The sequence below is a fragment of the Phyllobates terribilis genome, unplaced genomic scaffold, assembly GCF_046119375.1.
Source record: "Phyllobates terribilis strain yellow unplaced genomic scaffold, ASM4611937v1 Scaffold_3__8_contigs__length_932513732, whole genome shotgun sequence".
In the NCBI taxonomy this organism is placed as follows: Eukaryota; Metazoa; Chordata; class Amphibia; order Anura; family Dendrobatidae; genus Phyllobates; species Phyllobates terribilis.
In genome coordinates, this window is record NW_027362763.1 from 485,318,786 (window position 1) to 485,341,895 (window position 23,110).

A 23,110-nucleotide genomic window follows, 5' to 3' on the forward strand; every position below is an offset into this window, starting at 1 on the left:
AAATTCAATATAAATACTTTTATGCCCAAAAATGGCAAAAGTTCATTTGCAATCCTGCCTGACGAAGGAGCCTCTGTGCTCTGAAAGCTTGCATAGATATATTTTCCTGTTAGCCAATAAAGGTATCACTCCGAGAATACTTTTGTCATTTTTGGGCATAAAAGTATTTACATCTAACCCAGTTGGAAAGCTGTAACTAGATTTTTTTTTACTTTACAGAAGTAGATTTTTACATTGTTCTCATGTCTGTTTACTATATGTCTATAGTTATTCTATATTGTGGTGCTAAAGGTAAAATCACAGGAATGTGAAGTTTCAATTTTGTTGGCGAAAATCTCTTGTTCTTTAAAGGGAACATGTAAACTGCTTCATGATGCCAAACCACAGGCAGCTTGTATCAGAGCTAGTGATGGGCAAGCACTAAAATGCTCGGGTGCTCGATGCTCGGGTCAAGCACATTGGAATACTCGGGTGCTCGACCCTAGCAACGAGCCGAATGTAAGTCTATGGGAAACTCGAGCATTTTTCAGGCGGCTCCCCCTGGCGGTCTGAAGAGGGCCTAAAAATTGCCCAAATCGATGGGAACAGTGCTCAAATGACATGGGAACAGCATGGGGAAGACCCCTGGAAGCATTTCTAACTCCCAGGTCACTTCTGTCAGCAATGTTGTCAGAGGTATTATGCCACTTTTGTGGACTCACAATAAAACATACAAAAACGAAACCAAAATGGATGTTAAGGAACATCCTTTCCAGGGTAATGACTTGTATATAAAGCAAAATAAATAACCAAAAACAAAAATACTTCTCCACACCTTGGGCTATGTTCACACTTAGCATTTTTGATGCATTTTTGCACTTTTGCATAGCTTTCAACCTTGACAAATGCTATCCCCAGGAAATGTCATTTTAATATTTTACAACCTTATCTGGCCATGTGGTGTGTGAGATATCATCAGACACGTCATGTTTCATTTATGAAGGAGGGACTCTGAAAGTCACAAAGCCTATTTTTATAGGGCCATCAGGTGACCTTTACTATTCTTAAAGGGCCAGTAGTCGGCCCTCACTATTCTTAGAGAGCCATCGGCCGGCTATGTTTTATTGTTCCCATTACTAAAGAGTGGGTCTCCTATACTATTATTGCGTATGCAGTGAGTGGCAGGGCTGCCCAAAATTTGGACGCACCCCAATACCACTTTGAAAATTTGGACGCACCCCAATACCCCTTTGAAGAGACTTAGAGGAGGGCCTCCTGAAAACAATGTTCCCATTATTAGGAAGTAGGTCTCCCTTTTATTAGGAAGTAGGTCTCCCATTGTGTTTGCCTATGCAGTGAATGCAAGGGTTGCCAAAAATTGGGAGGAACTCCAATGCCCCTTGGAAGAGACATAGAGGAGGGCATCCTGAAAACAATGTTCCCATTATTAGTAAGTAGGTCTCCCATTGTGTTTGCCTATGCAGTGAATGCAGGGGCTGCCAAAAATTGGGAGACATTCCAATGCCCCTTGGAAGAGACGTGGAGGAGGGCCTCATAAAAATTATTCCCATTACAAAGGAGCGGGTCTCCTGTACTTGTAATGCCCATGCACTAAGTGTATGGGCTGACAAACATTTACCCCTGGGGGGTATACATGAACATACTGTATAAAAAAATTTTTTGAAGGGCATCATAAACACCCTTTAAAAAAATTATGCGGGTCTTGCATCACGGACCACGGTCACCCTGGTGATATGGTGGTGGAGGATGAGGAGAAGGAGGAGGACAAGAGCAAATAGCCAAAATCAGGAAGCGTATACCTAAGTGTGGGTGTGAAGGGGTGAATGGGAATACACCTCCCAAAAAAAGACACTGGATTTGAGTTTATGTTATGCTGCTATCATTCGGTGGTATTGAGAAGTCTGGCCCAATCCAGCCCTTGTTCATTTTTATAAGAGTCAGCCTGTCAGCATTTTCAGTTGACAGGCTGATGCGCTTATCAGTTATAATTCCACCAGCGGCACTAAAAATCCGCTCTGATAAAATGCTGGGGGCAGGGCAGGCCAGGACCTCCAAAGCGTAGAAATGGCCAGAAATGGCAGAATTTTCAGAAAACATCTATGTGATCCGTGTGACAGACAAACCACAGTTTTAAATACCTGGCCTGTAGGTAACTTTGAACAGCAAACCGGTGTCAAAATCTTTGCTGACACACTGAAAAAAATTAGAGTGGAGGCCAGAAATGGCAGAATTTTCAGAAAACGTATACACTAGTGGACAAAATTGAGGCAACACCCTCAAGATTTATGATTTTTTAGCATTTTGCCAATAAAAATCCAAATTTCTTGATTGTTTTTGATTTCACAGTAAAGTTTTTAAATAGAAATAACAAAATCTCATATAGAAACACAATATTAGCAGGCAATTTGTTCATTTGTCAAGAATTTGGACACTATTGTCACTCAGATGACTGTGGGAGAAAAGCCATTTATTTGTCCTATTTTCATATCTAACTCTAAAATGTTAATACGTAGTTGGATAGCCCTTGGACTTGATGACTGGCTGGCATCTACTTGGCATGCTATCTACCAGTTGGTTTAAATCAGATTGTGTGATGATATGAAACCATGATTTGATAATGGCTGCAATGAGTTTCTGCTTGCTTGAAGCCCGCCGTTTTGACACCGCTCTTTTGAGCCGAGCCCAGACATTCTCAATAGGATTGAGATCTGGGCTGTTTCCTGGCCAATTCAATAGCTGAACATTTTTGTCCTTGAACCAAGAAAGACATTTTTTAGCTGTATGGCATGGGGCTCCATCTTGCTGAAAAATAAACGGTGTCCCTTCACCAAATACATCACGTGCCGAAGGAATGAGTTTAGGCTGAAGGACTTCCTTGATGTACTTTTCAACATTAACTGTTCCTTCAATTACCTGCAGCCTACCAACTGCATCTCTGGACATGCAGGCCCATGCCATAACACTCAGAGGATGCTTCATGATGGGTGCTGTACACTCTGGTAAGCAATCCTCTCCAGGTCGTCGCCGAACGTAGTGGACACCGTCGCTGCCAAAGATGGATATGCATGTCTCATCACTCCATAAAACATTTCTCCATTCAATGGTCCATTTAGAATGTTCTTTGGCCCACTGCAGACATTTCTGATGCTGTGAGGCATTCAAAAATGGCTTTTTACGTGGTATTCGAATAGTCATTGAACATTTGAGAATGAAAACATGTAATTGCTTACCTTTTGATGACAAACTGGCTTTAAAATATAAAAACCCCTTTTAATCGCACAATATTGGTCTTAAATCACACCCAGGTCACTATAAACAAACATAAAATAAATATCGCAGAAGAGCGCGTGTGTTCAAGTATGTCAGTGAAAACTTTCATTAAACATAGGTGATGGTGAAAAACTGCAGGTGTTGCTTCAATTTTGGCCACTAGTGTATGTGATCCGTGTGACGGACAAACCACAGTTTTAAATACCTGGCCTGTAGGTTACTATTTTGAACAGCAAACTGGTGCCAAAAACTTTGCTGACACACTGAAAAAAAAATTTGAATGGAGGCCAGAAATGGCAGTATTTTCAGCACAATTATATGTGATCCGTGTGACGGACAAACCACAGTTTTAAATAGCTGGATTTTTAGCACTGTAATATGGAAAGGACCTGGCTGTATTCTGCAGTGCCAACAAGCAAATGACGCAGAAAAACTGTGTTTTCTGGACTGCTTTTTAAGCAAATAATGAGTATTAAGATCCAAAAAAAATTATTCTTGGCCCCTGAGACCTGGGCCTTTGTCTAGAAATGTCTAAAAATGTCTAACAGCAGCAGAAGGCAGAATTGGAATGGAGCCTCTTGTGCTATGTGCACTGCAGTCTGCTATATATCCTGCCTGCCTATATACACCGTGTAGCACCCTGAGGATTCGGCTGCTACAGGGGTATTACACCTCAACCCAGAGGTGTGGTATTCCACTCCCGGGTAAGGATGGAGTGTGGAACTGAGCTCAGTAGGCTGCATGCACTACATACATCCCATTTCCGGGGGACAGATCAATGGTACTCCCACTAGAGAAATGTGCAGGTACGACAGTGTCTGTCCCTGGCTGGAGTGGGAGGGGGGTGGAACATCCCAGTAGTGTAGGGGCAGATAGGGGGAGCAGTCTGGGTAGTGCTAGGAGCTCATTGGGTGCTGGTCACCTGAGCTCACACATAGAGGGAGTATATAAGGTGGGAACCATCTTAGATCAGGGTCAGTCAGTCAGTCAGTCTGTCAGTCTTTTGTAGAGGTTTGGGCAGACAAGCAGAGCAGCTCAGCCAGCTCCAAGGCCAAGAGAGTGAGAGAGAGGAGAAAAGAAGGACCCAGAGGGGGAGAAGAGGGAACTCCAAGAACCCAAAATTAGACCAGAGGGTGAAGAGTTGGCACAAGGGTACCGGATCCCAAGCTGGTGGAGGGCACTAATCCTTAGCCAGAGACCGGAGGTCGTGGGCAGGATCTGCCACGACCACCCACTAAATCCACCCGGAAGGCAAACCGTGCATAGGGTCAGGGAACCCAGAGACAAGGGTTTTACCAACAAGAGGCCCGAGGGAGCCGGACTTAGGTGGATCCCTGGTGGGGAAGGCCAGAGAGAAGGACAAGTCAGAAAGGGAGCTCAGGACCACGCTCCAGAATCACCTGGGGGTTGGCCGAGTCCAGGACCTGGTGGACGCAGCACGGCTCGGGCGGTCACTCAAGGCCGGAGTGACCAGAACAACAGCAGTAAGTAAAGACCCTGAACTGCACAGCCCGACTCTGAGTTTCATTACCATCCTCACTGCACCTCCACAACCACCATCCTCTGCAACTGACCCCCTGAGGCTATACCCCTCCCGTTGGGGGTTATACTACCTGAGCTGCACACACACCACCAGCCTCAGCGGACCCTGCTGCAGCGGCGGCCGTAGTGACCGCAAATCAACGGGTGGCGTAGTCGACACTAAAGAACATCCAGTAACATCTGTAGGACTGCCACACACTGAGCTTGACACCCTGGGCACGGACCGGGTCACCGCCACTCGGAGACTACAACCCCCATTTGATCCGGCTCCGGGTATCCCCCAAACAACACTGGCCCAGGGGGCGCGTCAACCGCCTGCCTGATATCTCAGCAGATGGATTAGTCCTCAGAAGGACTGTTTGTTGAGATGGAAATATGTAATGTACTTGTTTTCTCCCTACACTACCTAGTACACAACCAAATCTCTCCCTAGCTGAGAAGCACCTCTCCCTACACTGCCTGATTGCGGAGTAGACTGAAAAGTACAGCGGCTCCAGGTCTGATGACGCTGTGCGGCCAGCCAATCATTGTAATGCCACAACCAACATGGCTGCGGCATTACAGTGAGTGGCAGGCAATACCTGCATGTTGATTGCCGCTCTAAAGAGCGCAAAACATGCAGGGAGGGGACCCGAGCATCCACCCGAGCATCTCGCACGTACTCGGCGAGCTCCGAGCATCTCGAGTACTGAGATGCTCGGGCGAGTACAAAGTACTTGCAAGTGTGCTCGCTCATCACTAATCAGAGCCTGTCTGCATGATTGCAGCCAGCTATATATTCTATTAAATGCTCCAGCATTCCAGAGAAAATATTTTTAAGATCCTGTCGAGGAACACAGCCCTCGACAACATTTGTCCGCCTACTCCCAGTGCTGCCATAGTTAATTCACCAGTCTCTGCCATAGCATTTCAGGGAAAAATATAATCTATGTCTATCCATACAGACATAGTTGTAACCATTTAAAGACCAGGGACCTTTTCATTTTTGCGCTTTTGTTTTTACCTTCCCTTGTTAAGAGAGCCATAACGTTTCTATTTTTTCATTGGCACCATTAATTTTATCATACAATTTACTGGAAGACAGGATTAAATGCAAAGTAAAGTGAAATTGTGAAAAAAACAGCAATTCTGCAATTTTTTTTTTTTTGCCTTTACAACATTCATTTTGTAGTTAAAACAACAAGCCAACATGATTCTACTTGGTAGTATAGTTACGGCAATACCAAACATTCCAGATTATCATTACTTTACTAGTGAAAAATATCTGAAACGTGTGCAAAAAATTGATTGTATTGCTGTTTTTTTAGACCTCTAACTTTTTTGTCTTTTTACATTAATGGAGCAGTATGAGAGCTTGTTTTTGTACCCTGATCTAGCTTTTTTAATGCTATCATTTTGGAATTGATATCACATTTTTATTGCTATTTACTGCATTTTTGGGAAGTGCTGCAATCTAAAAATGGCAATTCTGGAATTGTTTCTCTTTTCAATGTGGAATCTACAATGTAATAATTTTATATTTGAACAGACCAAATTTGTTGGACACAAAAATAACAAATATGTTTATTTTTTTAATGTTTAAATTCTTTATTTTTTAACAGAGAAAAGGGGGTGATTTAAACTTGTATGTATTTTTTACATTTTTTAAAACTTTTAATTTTATTTTATTTTTTATTCCCCTTAAGGGATTTGAATTTTTGTTCGCATTTGATTTCTTCTACAATATAATACAAAAGTATTGAAGTATATAGTGAAATTATACTTCTCCTTTGAAGCTCAGCCTATGGCCGAGATTGACAGTGGAATTTAAGCGCTCGAACTCTGTAGTTGCAGGCAGATGTTAGCTATGTAACATAGCGGGCATCTGTCTAGTATGAAGCAGGCTCAGTTTCTGAGACAGCTTCATACTATTTTTAGTGACTTATGACTAAGGAGTTAAAACATAATATGCTGACTCCCTACAGACACCACTAGATGGAGCTTCAGAGGTTACTGCATACCATCAATGAAATAATTAATAAGGCTTTTTCACACGTTCTGATATTTCTGGTACCAGAAAAAACAGTACTGGAGATATCCGTGTCTGTGTGTCCATGTGCACCTGTGTGGCACATGTGTGGCAACCATGGGCCACCCATGTGCTGCATCATGAGCACAAGTACCGGCGCCTGGGAATCAGTGGTACAGTTAGCGCTGTTCCCAAGCGCCGGGTGCTGAATGCTGCCCTCATCACTGTCCCCTGCCGGCGCTGCGATCAGTACCAGCAGGGGACCATGAAGAGAGTAGTATTCTGCTCCCACTGTGTCCCCCTGTAAAAATAAGAACAAAATAAAAAAAATCCTTATACTCACCTGTCCTAAGTGTCCCCCGCTGTAATCCATGCGACCGCTCAAGCCGAGGAGCCGGGGAGAATTACGCGCTGACTCAGTGAGTCATTCTCCCAGGTTCCTCGGTATGAGCGGTCAGGTGGATTACAGGGGGGGACACAGAGGACAGGTGAGCATAAGAATTTTTTTATTTTATTCTTATTTTTCAGGTGGACACAGTGGGAGCAGATTACTACTATTATCATTGTCCCCTGCTGATGCTGATCGAAGCGGCAGCAGAGACTTTGATGAGGGCAGCGTTCAGCACCCAGCGCTTGGGAACAGCACTAACTGTACACTGATTCCCAAGCGCCGGTAGTGTCGCACGGATGGCATCCGTGTGAAGCGCGTGTTTACATGGACCCATTGATTTTATTCGGTCCATTTGATCTGTGCTGCCAGCCAAAAATGGACATGTCTACGTGTGGATCACATGGAGACACGGTCCTTGGAAACACAATAACATGTGAGTAGACCCATTTAAATGAATGGGTCTACGTGTGTCAGTGTCTCCAGTACGTGTGGAAACTGTCACCCCAAGTACCGGACATACTGATCTGTGAAAGAGCCCTAAGACTGTTTATGGTAAAAGTATTTATAAAAAAATATTAGGAAATTCATCCATATAGAGTTATGAACCTACAAATGATATATTGAATCAAGGTGGAGATCCACTGTAAATCCACAGTGCAGATCTATTGTATATCTTTATGACATTTTTTACAAGTACTTTTAGTGGTATTCTGTATTTTGACATATCTTAAACATTTAGTACCTGAACCATCAAGATCGGCATTGCACTCTAGTCTTGATGAAGTGCATGCCTCTTCATGAATCTGAAGTGTCTGTCAAGAGGAGTGCACCTCTGCTTGGCAAGCCAGAAATCTTATTTTAATCAGATACTGGAGTGAGATTTCTGGTGTAGGGAATTCCACAGCTCGATGACGAGCCTGCTACACCCCATCCCACTCTAACTCCACCCATTTTATCGGAGCTGGGAGAAACTGGAGTGAAAATGCAAAAGTCTGTGTTTTCAAAGCTTTTACAACAGAATTCTGCTGTGAAATCTTTGATCAATCAAGCCCTTAGTGTTTTCAAACTCCTTCAGAGAAGATTTAGGAAAAAAAGCAAAAAAGCAAGATTGGTCCCAAATATGCAACAAAATATTATAAGGCTATGTTCACACACGTTATGTTTTTTTCTGCTTTAAATCTGCTGCTAACTTTTCTCTGGCAGTAAAACAGCTGCGTTAAAAATGCAGGTTTTGGTGCGTTTTGGTGCGTTTTTTGCTGCGTTTTTTTGACCACCCATTACTACATATGGGTGAAGAAATGCAAATCCACAGCAAAAACGTAGGTGCGCATTCTGCTGCAAAACGCTGAAAGAAGTGGCATGCTCTATTTTCCAAAAACACAACCAAGTCACAAAATACACAGCAAAAAAAGAAAACAACATGTATGAACAGAGAATTCTGGTTTATCATAGACTTTGCTGGTACTGCAAAATGCAGCTGAAAATTTCCATAAAAATCTGCAGCAAAATACGCTGCAAAACGCAACGTGTGTGAACATAGCCTAAGACCTTTATACATTTCATTACAGTCTTTAAAGTAGCATCTAGCTGCAGCATTTTTGACCTAGAAAAAAAAATCCTCCCAATAAAAAATATCTATTAAATTCAAGAAAAATGCAATGAAATGTAGAGAGGCTGTACAAAATAATAAAAAATAAAGCAAAAACATGTTTCTTCCATAAACAGTGCTGCGGCTTTCCACAGGGTCTGTATGGTATTAAAGCTCGGCCCCATTTACTTCCTTAGGCTATGTGCCCACGATGCAGAAATGAAGCAGAAAATTTCTGCAGCATTTCTGCATCTCCCTGGCAGAAAAAACGCATGCAGATTGTGCATGCGTTTTTCCTGCAGAATACATGCGTATCCACATGCGGATTCACATGCGTTTCCGCATGCAGATTGACAAGCGCTTTCCAGGCGATAGCATCACTTGGAAAGTGCTTGACAACTAGGTCACACTGTATAAATCCATGCAAACGGCATGGATTTATACAGTGTGACCGTAAAAATTAAAACAAATAAAGCTATACTCACCCCCGAGGCCCCGGCGTGGCTGCAGCGCTCGTTCCTGTCTGGTTCCCGGCTGCCGGCATATCGCGAGACAGAGCGGTGAAGGGCCTGCGGTCACATGACTGTGACGTCACCGCAGGTCCTCAAGCGATGGCGGCATTCAGAGAGAAGCCACCGGACAGGTGAATATAACTTTATTTGTTATTTTATTCTTTTTTTACAGGTACAATGGTACCCAGGTCTGGATGAGAGTCTCCTCTCCTCCAGAACAGGGTACCATCGGCACATAGAGACGCATAGAAGCCGCTTGTACAAATGTACAGTCGCGGTTTCTATGCTTTTCAATGCAAGTCAATGGCGGGGCTTCCGCTGCGCTTCCGCAAAATTAAATGACATGCTGCGGATTTTTGTACGCAGCATAAACGCTGAGGAAAAATCCGCAGCATGTGCATAGAACATGCGGAATCCCCTTGGGGACCATGGGGTGAGGATTACCTAGCGTTTCACAAGCGTTTCCGCTGCGGAAATTCCGCAGCATAAACGCTTGAAAAACGCTACGTGGGCACACAGCCTTAGAGAATAGCTGCAATACAGAACTCCCACCCAATAGACAGGAATGCAGCCATGTTTCATTATTCTGCACAACCTCATTAAACTATTATGATAATGAAAAGCCATAGTAGCAAACTATATGTAATATCAAGATGCATTGTGTTTAACCTTTTTCATATCTGGAACACTTAAGTAAATACAGTTTTTTAATTGCTGTTTTGCAGACAATTCGTCAAAAGTTCCCACTTCTGACCACCAGAAGATTAGGCACCAGAGGTCATTCAAAGTAAGACTAGTAGTTTATGTGCACTGTGCAAATGATCTGGGCTGCTTGTCATTACCCCCGCAATTACACAAAATCCTTCTGGGCAATAAAATGCTAAGTTCCTTTTTATTTTATGGTGCTGAGAGTGAACTGCATGACTAAATGACAGCCTCATAGAAAATGCATCATATATATTAAGATAAAGAATGAAATCTAACGTCAACCTTATTTATTAGATGTGATTTTGCTAGTAGAAAAAAAAAAAAACCTGATGACAGCTGGTCTCATGATAACATGTTATTGCAGGCTTGAGATAGCTTCCTTATATCAATCTGCTTATCAGTCATTGTTTGTGGCACTGCATGATAACATGAGGACTTACGGGTGCACACACAAAAAGTGAACATATGTCGCAGGAAATGTATAGTATCATTCAAATAAAGAAGCCATAAATGTAACAAATTAAATATCAGTCTCCTTTCAAGACCAACAAGTGGATAAATTGAAATTTTATGCTACAAAAAAAGCTGAGAGAATTAGTAAAAATAGTAGACCATAATAGACAGTGTATATTTACTACGTTTACCTCTGCATGCTATTATAAATGACATTTAGTTATACTGAAACCTGCTTGTGCCCCGCTCTTAGGCCATGTTCACATGATCAGTATTCGGTGAGTTTTTTACCTCAGTATTCGTAAGCCAAAACCAGGCTAGGAACAATCAGAGGAAACGTATAATAGAAACACGTTACCACTTCTGGATTTATCACCCACTCCTGGTTTTATCTTACAAATACTGAGGTAAAAAACTCACCAAATACTGAAGGTGGGAACGTGGCCTTAAAAGCAAAATCTGTAACAGAGTCCCTCATCAATAATGTGCCATTTAGGCCACGTTCACACGGTTTTGGTCAGTATTTTACTTCAATATTTGTAAGCCAAAATCAAGAGTGGAACAATTAGAGGAAAAGTATGAGGCCATGTTCACACGTTCAGTGTTTGGTGAGTTTTTTACCTCAGTATTTGTAAGCTAAAACCAGGAGTGGGTGATAAATCCAGAAGTGGAGACGTGTTTCTATTATACTTTTACTCTGATTGCTCCTCACCTGTGTTTTGCTTACAGATACTGAGGTAAAAAACTGACCAAATACTCAGTGTGTGAATGTGGCCTTATATTACGTATCTTATGTGGCAGGATGAATTTTGAGCCCAGTGTCCACATCGGACTACTACTTCTGTACCTGGTATAGCTGCACTCCTGAGTTGAAAAGTAATGTTAGATGAGTGCAAGAAAAATCATCAGATTTTCATCCAGAAAACTCATATTGTTCTCCATATTCCATCCGTGTGCAATCAGTGTATGCGTTTCTTACATCTGTGTGGCATCTGTATTTATACATCAATAGTTAAAAATGTGCCTTATCAAATACAGTTTTCTATGTTAATAAGGACAATATATCCATAAAAATCAGTTGCAATATGGATGGTTTTGTGACAAATCTGCACTGAAACACGCAGCAAAAATGTAACGTCTGCACACAGCCTAATAGTTCAATCTAAGGCTGTGTGCCCACGTGTTTTTCAAGCGTATATGCTGCGGAATTTCCGCAGCGTAAACGCTTGAAAAACGCATGTATATCCGCACCCCATGGTCCCCAATGGCATTCCGCAATGTCAATGCCCATGCTGCGGATTTTTCCGCAACGTATATGCTGCGGTCAAAAATCCGCAGCATGTTCATTAATTTTGCGGAAGCGCAGCGGAATCAATGTGCGGATGGTACCCAAGTCTGGATGAGAGGAGACTCTCATCCAGACCTGGGTACCAAAGAACCTGTAAAAAAAAGAATAAAATAAAGTTTATACTTATCTTCTGATGTTTTCCCTCCGTCGCGCTGTTGTCTGAAGGACCTGCCACGTCATTGAGTCATGTGACCCACCACATGACTCAATGACGTCACCGCAGGTCCTGCACACAACAGCGTGAGCCGCTCAAGCCTCCGGACGGGGCAGAGAATGCATCAGAAGGTGAGTATAAAGTTTATTTTTTTATTTTTTACCATTCTGAACAAGTTGTCAAGCACTTTTCCAAGTGATGCTTGGAGAAGTGCTTGAGAACCCGCATGCGGAAATGCATGCAAAGACGCCTCACAAACGCTTCTACCTGGCGGGAAAACCGCATGTAATATCCGCATGCGATTTTCCCGCCAGGGAGAAGCGTAAAAAATATGCTTCAGGTCCGCAACGTGGGCACATAGCCTAAGGCTATGTGTCCATGATGCAGAAATGCTCCGGATTTTTTCCTGAGCGTTTCTGCGTCTCCCTGGTAGAAAAAACGCATGCGGATTGTACATGCGGATTGTGCATGCGGATTGTACATGCGGATTGTACATGCGTTTTCCTGCCAGGGACAAGCGGATGTGAAGCGTTCTTCACATGCATTTTCGCATGCGGGTTGTCAAGCGCTTTATAAGCAATTTTAGCATCACTTGGAAAGTGCTTGACAACTTGGTCACACTATATAAATCCATGCAAACGGCATGGATTTTATATAGTGTGACCAAGTTAGTTAAAAAAAGAATAAAAACGGTAAAAAATAAAAAAAAAACATTATATGCACCTTCTAACGGCCCCCAGTCTCCTTATTCGATGCGTCCGGTCTTCCTGGTGTCTCGCGGTTGTGTAAAAGGACCTGCCATGACGTCATTTAGCCATGTGACGGGTCACGCGACCGCCAACGTCAGCGGTCGCGTGACCCATCACATGACTAAATGACGCCATGGCAGGTCCTTTTAGACCATCGAGAGCCGCCGGGGAATGGGGAACCAGGACGCATCGCTAAGGAGACGGGGGGCCATCAGAAGGTGAGTATAATGTATATTTTTTATTTTAATTCTTTTTTTTTACAGGTACTATGGTACCCGGGTCTGGAGGAGAGTCTCCTCTTCTCCAGACCCAGTTACCATCCGCACATTGATTCGCTTAATATCCGCATCTGCACATGTAGTCATGCGGATATTAAGCGATTCAATGCAAGTCAATGGCGGCGAAAACGCCGCGATTATGCAAAATAATTGGTAGGGCTGCGGATTTTTCGGCAAAGATAATCTGAAGCGGAAATTTCCGCAGCATGTGCACAGCACATGCGGATTATCATTGGAGAACATTGCAATCCTTCTACCAAGCATTTTTTAAGCATTTCTGCATGGGAATTGCCGCTGCAGAAATGCTTAAAAAAGGCGTAGTGGGCACACAGCCTAATACGAAATATGGGAGACAATAGTGCATGTTGCGATTTCTTTTTTCACGTGGACACTCGGTCACTGTGCTGTCCGTGTGATATCTGATTTTACTACAGACAATAGACGTCCGTATAATACGCACATGTAATGGGCTACTGAGGTCACATTCAGTCGTCTGTGATTTTTCTGGTATGTAAAAAGAATGACCATTGTTCATAAGTGGTTTTAATCTGAATTACATCAGTGTTTGGTCAGTGGTTCATTTTTTACCATCAGTGATTTAAACTGTTTAAATAAGCTGACTAATGTCATCTGTGTGCTGTCTGTTATTTTCATGGACCAATAGATATGTAAGGGTAATTTGGATCTGTGACTCCAATTAAAAATGTACGTTTCCATGATATTTTACGGATCAGTCGTCCAACAAAAAACACTGGCAAATGTGAAGCCCTATAGACTATAATGGGTAAATGTTCTAGATAGAACAAGTACGTGACTCACGTACTTATAGGGGCCCTTAACCATTATGTCACATAGCCAGAATAAAATTCTGCCAAAATGTAAAATGCACTTGCAAATGCGAGGTGGTATATTTTGTTCAAGATACAGGCTGAGTACAGCTAGGGATGTTCAAACATCATGGTCAAATCACAGTTTTTTTTGTACAGTGATGTACTAAATAAAATAATTATTAGGCTAAATTCATGCAGGCATGTGAAAAAATCATTCAATCTTAATAAAGAAAATAACATATATTTTTTCATCTGTATTGTCATCCGTTTGGTATTCATATGGCTTCCGTTTTTATACCTCAATCCAAATGCAGTTTCCAATTTTAAAAAGGACCTTTCACCAAATTTTTCACACTGAACTGGACACAAAGTGCAATACGCTACAGAACAGAATAAAACAATTTTTTTGTTGTTGTTTTTTTTTGTTTCGCCTCGTCATTGCAGAGATATTAGCATTAGCAATCAAACTATTTGGCACCTAAACAGTTATTTGCTTAAGTCCAAGTAGAGAGATTTTACTGCGGGTGTGTACTTCTTCCTCTTTCTGATGCTGATGACTCATAAGCAGGCAGCAACACACTGGGGGAAGAACACACCCCAAAATAGCTTAAGCCCCCATCTCACATAGCGAGATCGCTAGCGAGATCGCTGCTGTGTCACGGTTTTGGAGACGCAACAGCGACCTCACCAGCGATGTCGCTATGTGTGACACTTTGCAGCGATCAGGCCCCTGCTGTGAGGTCGCTGATCGCTGCAAAGTGTCCTGGACCATTTTTGGTCATTGCTCTCCCGCTGGTCAGCACACATCGCTGTGTGTGACCAGCGGGAGTAGCGATCAGGCTGGTAACCATGATAAACAACGGGTTACTAGGTGCGCGTGTGCCCCTAGTAACCCGATGTTTACCATGGTTACCAGCCTGCTCCTGCTTCAGCAGCAGGCTGGCAACCGGGAGCAGGACATCGTGGAAAGATTCTTTCCACGATGTCGCTGCTCCCCTGATCGTTGGTGAGCCTGCCTGTTTGACAGCTCACCAGCGACCACATAGCGACGCAGCAACGATCCCTGACAGGTCATATCGTTGTCGGGATCGTTGCAGCGTCGCTAAGTGTGACGGGGCCTTTAGAGCAGGCGCAGGATGAAACATGTATTGACTACCAGTCTGCTCTTCTCACTGCAGAGTGATAACCTGCTGACGCACAGGAGTCCTGAGTGTGATTAGCTGATAACTTTCAGCTCTCATCTCTGGCAGTCAGTGTGGGGTATGGGCAGTATTGCAGAGTTGAGTCTCATTACAAACAGTTCTAGTAACTCTCCTCTGATAGCGCTGCCAGCTCTGCCAATCATAAGCAGGCGTCCACATACAAGGTTAAAAAGAACATGTTTTCCAGTGTGTGGGATGTAATGATACAGCTCTCATCTCCTGTGCTAACCTCCTGATAAGTCAGTGTGGGGGGGAGGATGCAGTGCAGCTAAGTGTAGCTGTGTCACATTACAAATCCTTCTATCAGCTCCTCCTCTCCTAGTGCAGTCACATCTGCTGTGCTGCCCCTCCCCTATGCTGCCTGTTAGAAGATGTGTCAATAATCACATTTATGTCTACTGAGCTCAGGCAACTTGCAATCGGTCTGCAGTGAGATCAGGGCTGTCATTACATCTCACACAGGAGTAATCTGCCTGTTCTGAACTTTTCCTGTGTAAGATATAATGCCAGCTTTGAGTGATTACAAATTGAGCACTACAGACATAAGTGTGATACTGATACTTTGAGCTCTCTGCTCTGAACAGACAGTGTGAGGGGATGGTCAGTACAGAAGAGGTGACCATGCTTTGAAAGCAGGAGAGCTGAAGGGTTTGGAATATGACACAGCTAAACTCAGCTGTGCTGCTTCTTCCCAACACTGATTTATTCAGGAGGTTAGACCAGGAAATCAAAGCTGTATCTCACAATGAGAAACCTATTCTATGCTCTGGTGAGGGCATGTTCTTCTTTTCTTTGAGTGTTGCAGTCTGCTTGTGATTGGCAAGCATCATACAGAGAGAAGTACAAGCCCCCATTGAAACTATCTGATAACATCCACTTGGATTTAACTATAATTAACTCATTAGGGGCCAAATAATTTTATTGCTAATATCTCCACAATGGAGAGGCGAAATAAAATAAATAAATAAATAAATAAATAATAAAACATGTTATTCCTCTATGCAGCCATTATTATATTCTATGTCCAGTTCAACATCAAAAAATTGTGAAAACTCACAATAATGCCACGATACAGAGATAAAGAATACAATGATGTTATAATATACAGTTGCATCTCTGGAAGTACAATAAAGACAGTGATGTCAAAGACTTATGAGAACAACACAGCGATGTCACAGTACAAAGATATTATGAAGACAGTGATGTAACAGTAAAGAGTTAAAAAATCAGTAAAATCTTTATTAAGGGATGCTATAGATATTGAGATATTGAAGATTAAACTAGGGTAAAAACAGGAGCAATCATAGTGATATCACCATATTAAAGTGCAGGGACAGAGCAAACTATAAAGTCAGAATGCCGATGTAATAGATGCAGAATCATAATAAAAAGATACTTTATACTCTAAGGTTGCAATAGAGAGATAATTAATGGTAGGATTAGCTTCAATTTGCCCCCTATATTTTTACACATGTTGTGAGCCACCTATAACTTTCAGTTGCATCACCAAGTGACCCATCAATTCAGCATTAGCAACCCAGTCATGGTTATAGTGCAGTAAGCAAAGTTTCCTGTAAATCTTTATAGCTAGTGAGGTAGGAATTTAGAGAGGAAGAAAGGGATCAATACATGTATCTCAGGAGATCTATTCCAGACAAAGGGTTAATGTTATATACTTGATGTCCATGGGTTACTTACTTTTCCAGATTCCAGAGCTGCCTTTATAATATGAAGACTAAGGGGTTGATTCAGTAAAGCTTTTTTTGGCAGATGTCTGGTGAAAAATGCTTTGAAAAGTTTCATTTTTTTTTGCGCAAACGCAAGGTTGCACAAAAAATGTGACTTTTGGCATCTTCATGTCCAGCTCCAACAAAGTGGGCAGAGCTGGGGCGTGACGGGGCGTGGTGACCCCCACTCATCAAATTTATGATGAGCGTCAGCGTTTGCTACACCACAATTCTTGCTACAACAGAGGCTGTGGATTAATCTGCACCCTTTTATTGATTCTGAACCGTCAGCGCCAAAACAATCCTTCATTAAGATGAGTGAGAGAATCGCTGGTCTTGATGAATAGACCCCAATGACTAGAAAAGTTAGACACCCACCCTCTCACACTAAATGATAAGCTATTGCCCTCACTTTCTCACACTATAGCCCAGAGTAGTTTTCATGCTCCTCTACATTATACATGGCCCTCACTCACACTTCTACTTTTGCCCCCTCGCTCCTGTTCTTAACACAGGCTGCTCCCCTATTCACACAGAATACCGATTATTCAGGTTCCTGTTTCTTTGGCTGGACAGTTTTCTCTATGTTTGGGCTGACAGTAGATGTACTCTCAGTCAATGAGAGTTTTTAAAGAAGATCTATTACAATTTGTTTTTATTAATAATTTGTAAATATGATTAAATATATTTTTTAAACAGTATAAAATTAACTAGTGTAATTTTTTTTTTATTGAATTTTTTTTCATCAGCTATTGAGGGCTGCCATTTGTATTTGCCTGGGTGCAATGTGTTACAGCATGACATTTTGACAATAAATATGGCAGACAGATGCAATAAAAGAGTAGGGTTGGTCTCTGACCCCATCCCCTATGATGTGGTGGCATCATCTGTGCACACCGCATGCCCCTTGTCAAATGTAAACAGCTGCTCCCTTTGCTGTTTAAATGTTCAAAATATAAAAAAATGTATATCATCTTTCCTATGTTATACCATTAAACAATATAAAAAAATGAAAAAATACAACATTAATATTTTACATTTTTTAAATAGTTTTTATTTTAATAAATTCCCTTTAAGCTATGGAGCTTAATGTCAACAATGGTTGTGAGGTAGGCCTTGGGGATCCCTGGCTTAGATGCCCAGTCTTATCTGCGTCCATTTCAATCACTATAGGTATGCAACTTTTAGCAGACACATTGCTGTTTTTGTTAATTATTTTTTGAAAAGTTAAAGTACAAGAAATTGAGGGATTTCTGCTACAATAGTGATAAAAAGTAATTGAAGAAAATCTTGAAAACAGCAAATATGCTACATATTGGTATACATAGTATTATTTTTTCTTCTCTCCAATACTAGCAATTTTTCTTGTTGTTTGTCACAGATACCATTATTACGGCATTGGAATAAAGGAAAGCAGTGCTTATTATCATTCAGTTTACTCAGGAAAAGGACTAACAAGGTAAACAATGTTTTACTACTTGCTTACACTATTGCTTACACCATTGCTCTCTATCCTGTGCTTCTTGCAGAACTACAGCTACTCACATCTGGAGAGCCATATGTTGGGATGTTGGGAGCCACTTACTTATACATTAATCACTGTTTTATTGACAAACAGAATGTTGATGTATATTTAAAATTCAACATTTTGCATGTCATCATTCTAAAAGTAGCTGTGTGGCATGAAAGATAAACTTTCACAAGTTTGAGCATGTTAAACTGGCGACATCATGGAATAGTGGCTGCAGAGCTGAGTAAAATGTAGTTTTACTTTTTTAGTTTCTCCTTTACATTGCAGAGATATTAGCTTGTAATGTTTTTGTTATAATTTATGTTAAGTTGACAGGAGTGTTACTATAGATTTTTCACTGGTGGGTGTGTACTTCTTCCCCTGCATGAGTTTGACCAATCATAAGCAGACAGTAATGTACAGTGGAAAGAAAAACACGCCCCCTCCCTCCATAATAACTTAGAGCTGGTTTCTCAGTGTGAGACATGTAATGATAGACAGTCTCATTTCATCACTGATTTCACTGCACAGATGTGTGTGATTACAAAGTGCAGGAAGTAGAGCAGAAAGGAGTGTGAGTACATACACATTTCAGCTTTCATCTCACTGCAGTCAGTGTGGTGCAGAGCTGACAGATGCAAAGAGAGGAGAGCTGCAGCTGCAAAGGTTTTTGTAATGAGCAAAGCTCAGCTCTGCTGTACTGCCACTCCCCCACACTGTCTGATATGACATGAAAACTGTTAAGTATATGTGTTCAGACTCAGTTTTGCACTACTAACCACATTTTGTAATGATACACAGTTCTGCAGTGTGATCAGTTAGGAGATCAGACCATCTGTCATATGTCTCAAACTGAGAAAGCCTGTTCTAGGCTATTGTGTGGGCATATTTGTAACACCACTGCCTGCGTCCCTGCATGGCTTTCCATCCTCCACCATGCAGGGACACAGACGTACTTACCAGTCCAGGCTGTGCAGTGAGCTCCTTGTTTTCTGCTTGCTGTGTGCACTGAGCTCCTAACTGCTAGTCCACTGCTTGCTGTGCAATTTTCCTGGCTGCATGCTTAGGGCAGTCGCGTGTGCATGTCCTGTTTTTTTAAAGAAACAGCACGCATTCCTAATGTGTCCCCAACCTATTGCTGGGAGGTACTTGGTAGTTAAGGCACCTCCACCTGTTGGGTGGTGCCTGAGCAACATTCTCTTTCAGTGTGTGTGTGCAACTACTGAGTTGCCAGATCCTGTCCTGTCCTGTTTCCCTGGGTCTGTATGCCCAGCCCTGAACCCTGAATCTGTACCTGTATTTGATCCTTGCCTGTTCCTGCCACCCTGGGGGCTGAATACTCAGGCCTAAACCCTGAACCTGTACCTATCCCTACAACCTGCAGTGTCTGAACCAGTACCAGATCTAAAGCCTGCAGTGTCTGAACCTGTACCTATCTCTAATTTGTTGCCTCTGTGTAAGATTAGTACTTTGAAGGTACACTTACAACTTCATTGTAAGTAACTTGAGTGAATCTGGCTCTGTCTGTCTTGTGTGTACCTGTTCTTATGTCCATCCTATGTGAACCTGACCCTGACTGTTCTATGTGAATATGCTCCTGTTTCATTTCTGCACCTGCGGTTCCTTCCTGTCTACACCTGCGGTTTCCTGCCTGTCCGCACCTGCAGTTCCCTGCCTGTCCGCAACTGCAGTTCCCTGCCTGTCCGCACCTGCGGTTCCCTGCCTGTCTGCACGTGTGGTTCCTGCCTACCCACACCGGCGGTTCCCTGCCAGTCCGCACCTGTGGTTCCCTGCCTGTCTGCACCAGAGATTCTCTGCCTTTTCATACCTGCGTTTCCCTGCCTTTCAATATCTGCGGTTCCCTGTCTGTCCAGTTCTTCCTGAAGCTGTTCCTGCCCGTCCAGTCTGAACTGGGTCCTACACCTGCCTACCTGTATATGAAATGTGTCTGCCAGTACCCTCCTGCCAGTATACCAGCTATGGCTGACTGTACCTGCTTTTCTGTGAATCAGCTGTGCTGACCTGTATAAATCCTTGGGGGTCAGCTGCCATGTGTCCGAGATCTACCCTGGAGTAGCACCTGGTCTCGCCCCCCCGGGCTCTCTATAGATCGCAGCACCATCAGTTGCTGTACATCCAAGGTCAATCTTGGTGTGGCACTTAGTCACCCCCATCCAGACTCTCCTCCGTCCATGGCACAGTGGGACCATGATCCATGCTCACGCTGAACAGTCCAAGCGCGAGCGTAACAGTATTCTTTTTTCCTAGTATGTTGCTAACTGCTTATGACTGGTCAATGTCATGCAAGCAAAACATTACACACACTGATGAAAAATTTCTCATAACTCCCCCCTAGGCTTAACATAAATTAGAATCTAAACTTTACCAGCTAATATCCCCACAACGGGGAGAAATTGTAAAAATATATACAGTACAGACCAAAAGTTTGGGCACACCTTCTCATTTAAAGATTTTTCTGCATTTTCATGACTATGAAAATTGTACATTCACACTGAAGGCATCAATACTATGAATTAACGCATGTGGAAATATATATTTAACAAAAAAGTGTGAAACAACTGAAAATATGTCTTATATTCTAGGTTCTTCAAAGTAGCCACCTTTTGCTTTAATGACTGCTTTGCACACTCTTGGCATTCTCTTGATGAGCTTCAAGAGGTAGTCACCGGAAATGGTCTTCCAACAATCTTGAAGGAGTTCCCAGAGATGCTTAGCACTTATTGGCCCTTTTGCCTTCACTCCAGCTCATCCCAAACCATCTCGATTGGGTTCAGGTCTGGTGACTGTGGAGGCCAGGTCATCTGGCGTAGCACCCCATCACTCTCCTTCTTGGTCAAATAGCCCTTACACAGCCTGGAGGTGTGTTTGGGGTCATTGTCCTGTGGAAAAATAAATGATGGTTTAACTAAACGCAAACCGGATGGAATAGCATGCCGCTGCAAGATGCTGTGGTAGCCATGCTGGTTCAGTATGCCTTCAATTTTGAATACATCCCCAACAGTGTCACCAGAAAAGCACCCCCACACCATCACACCTCCTCCTCCATGCTTCACGGTGGGAACCAGGCATGTAGAGTCCATCTGTTCACCTTTTCTGCGTCGCACAAAGACACAGTCGTTGGAACCAAAGATCTCAAATTTGGACTCATCAGACCAAAGCACAGATTTCCACTGGTCTAATGTCTATTCCTTATGTTCTTTAGCCCAAACAAGTCTCTTCTGCTTGTTGCCTGTCCTTAACAGTGGTTTCCTAGCAGCTATTTTACCATGAAGGCCTGCTTCACAAAGTCTCCTCTTAACAGTTGTTGAAGAGATGTGTCTGCTGCTAGAACTCTGTGTGGCATTGACCTGGTCTCTAATCTGAGCTGCTGTTAACCTGCGATTTCTGAGGCTGGTGACTCAGATAAACTTATCCTCCGAAGCAGAGGTGACTCTTGGTCTTTCTTTCCTGGGGCGGTCCTCATGTGAGCCAGTTTCTTTGTAGCGCTTGATGGTTTTTGCAACTGCACTTGGGGACACTTTCAAAGTTTGCCCAATTTTTCAGACTGACTGACCTTCATTTCTTAAAGTAATGATGGCCACTCGTTTTTCTTTACTTAGCTGCTTTTTTCTTGCCATAATACAAATTCTAACAGTCTATTCAGTAGGACTATCAGCTGTGTATCCACAAGACTTCTGCACAACCCAACTGATGGTCCCAACCCCATTTATAAGGCAAGAAATCCCACTTATTAAACCTGACAGGGCACACCTGTGAAGTGAAAACCATTTCCGGTGACTACCTCTTGAAGCTCATCAAGAGAATGCCAAGAGTGTGCCAAGCAGTCATCAAAGCAAAAGGTGGGTACATTGAAGAACCTAGAATATAAGACACATTTTCAGTTGTTTCACACTTTTTTGTCAAGTATATAATTCCACATGTGTTAATTCATAGTTTTGATGCCTTCAGTGTGAATGTACAATTTTCAAAGTCATGAAAAAACAGAAAAATCTTTAAATGAAAAGGTGTGTCCAAACTTTTGATCTGTACTGTATGTATTATTCAGCTTTGCAGACACTATTCCATGATGTGGTCACTTTAACATGCTAAAACCGATGAAAGATCCTTTCAGGCCCAAGGGATATATTTGGTGCATAGTCTTAAACTGAAAACAATTCAATTGATTTAACTTATCGCCCTCAAAGGGTTAACTTAGAATAATACATATCGCTTTACAAGCTAGCTTAAAAAACAAATCACATATAATATATATTCATCAAAATATACTCTATTACAATAGAAATCCTCTCAAAAGAATTCAGTAATAGACAAAATAGAATCTATAAAACAATACATCAATAACCCCCTGAAAAAACAATGCAGAAAGACCCTATAGAAACACCTGGTCATATAACACAATTTAACTTAAATTGAAACTACAAGGTATAAATAACACAAGAGTATCAACTTATTCATCACATAGTAGTAGGATATCAATAAATAATAATATATATATTCTTTCTGATGAAAAAATATGTGCATGATAGGGTATATGCTCAGGTTATTCCGTTTTCCTGCCTCATTACTTTTACAAGCATTTACAGTATGCACTAATAAAGAGTATATTTTAATAAATTTATTTATACATGATTTATGTTTTTTAAACTGGCATGTCGGTCTCTATGTTTGAATATGAAGCTGTTTTAGGGGGATTGTAGGTAATACTTAGAACAATACATACTGTTGGGATTTTCGAGCAAAGAAATAATAATAATAACAATAATAATAATAACAACTTGGGGCACCTGTTCAGAAAACAAGTACATGCGTTTTAATTTTA

The 23,110-nt window shown here is 42.1% G+C and overlaps 1 protein-coding gene across 1 annotated transcript in view; it reads left to right on the forward strand.

Moving 5' to 3' along the window:
• RFX6 (regulatory factor X6) overlaps positions 1-23,110 on the forward strand; it is a 213,607-nt gene that overhangs the window by 19,860 nt on the left and 170,637 nt on the right. The window contains 2 exon segments of the mRNA XM_073673546.1: positions 10,037-10,098; positions 18,142-18,219. Coding sequence (XP_073529647.1) covers positions 10,037-10,098; positions 18,142-18,219 — 140 coding nt within the window.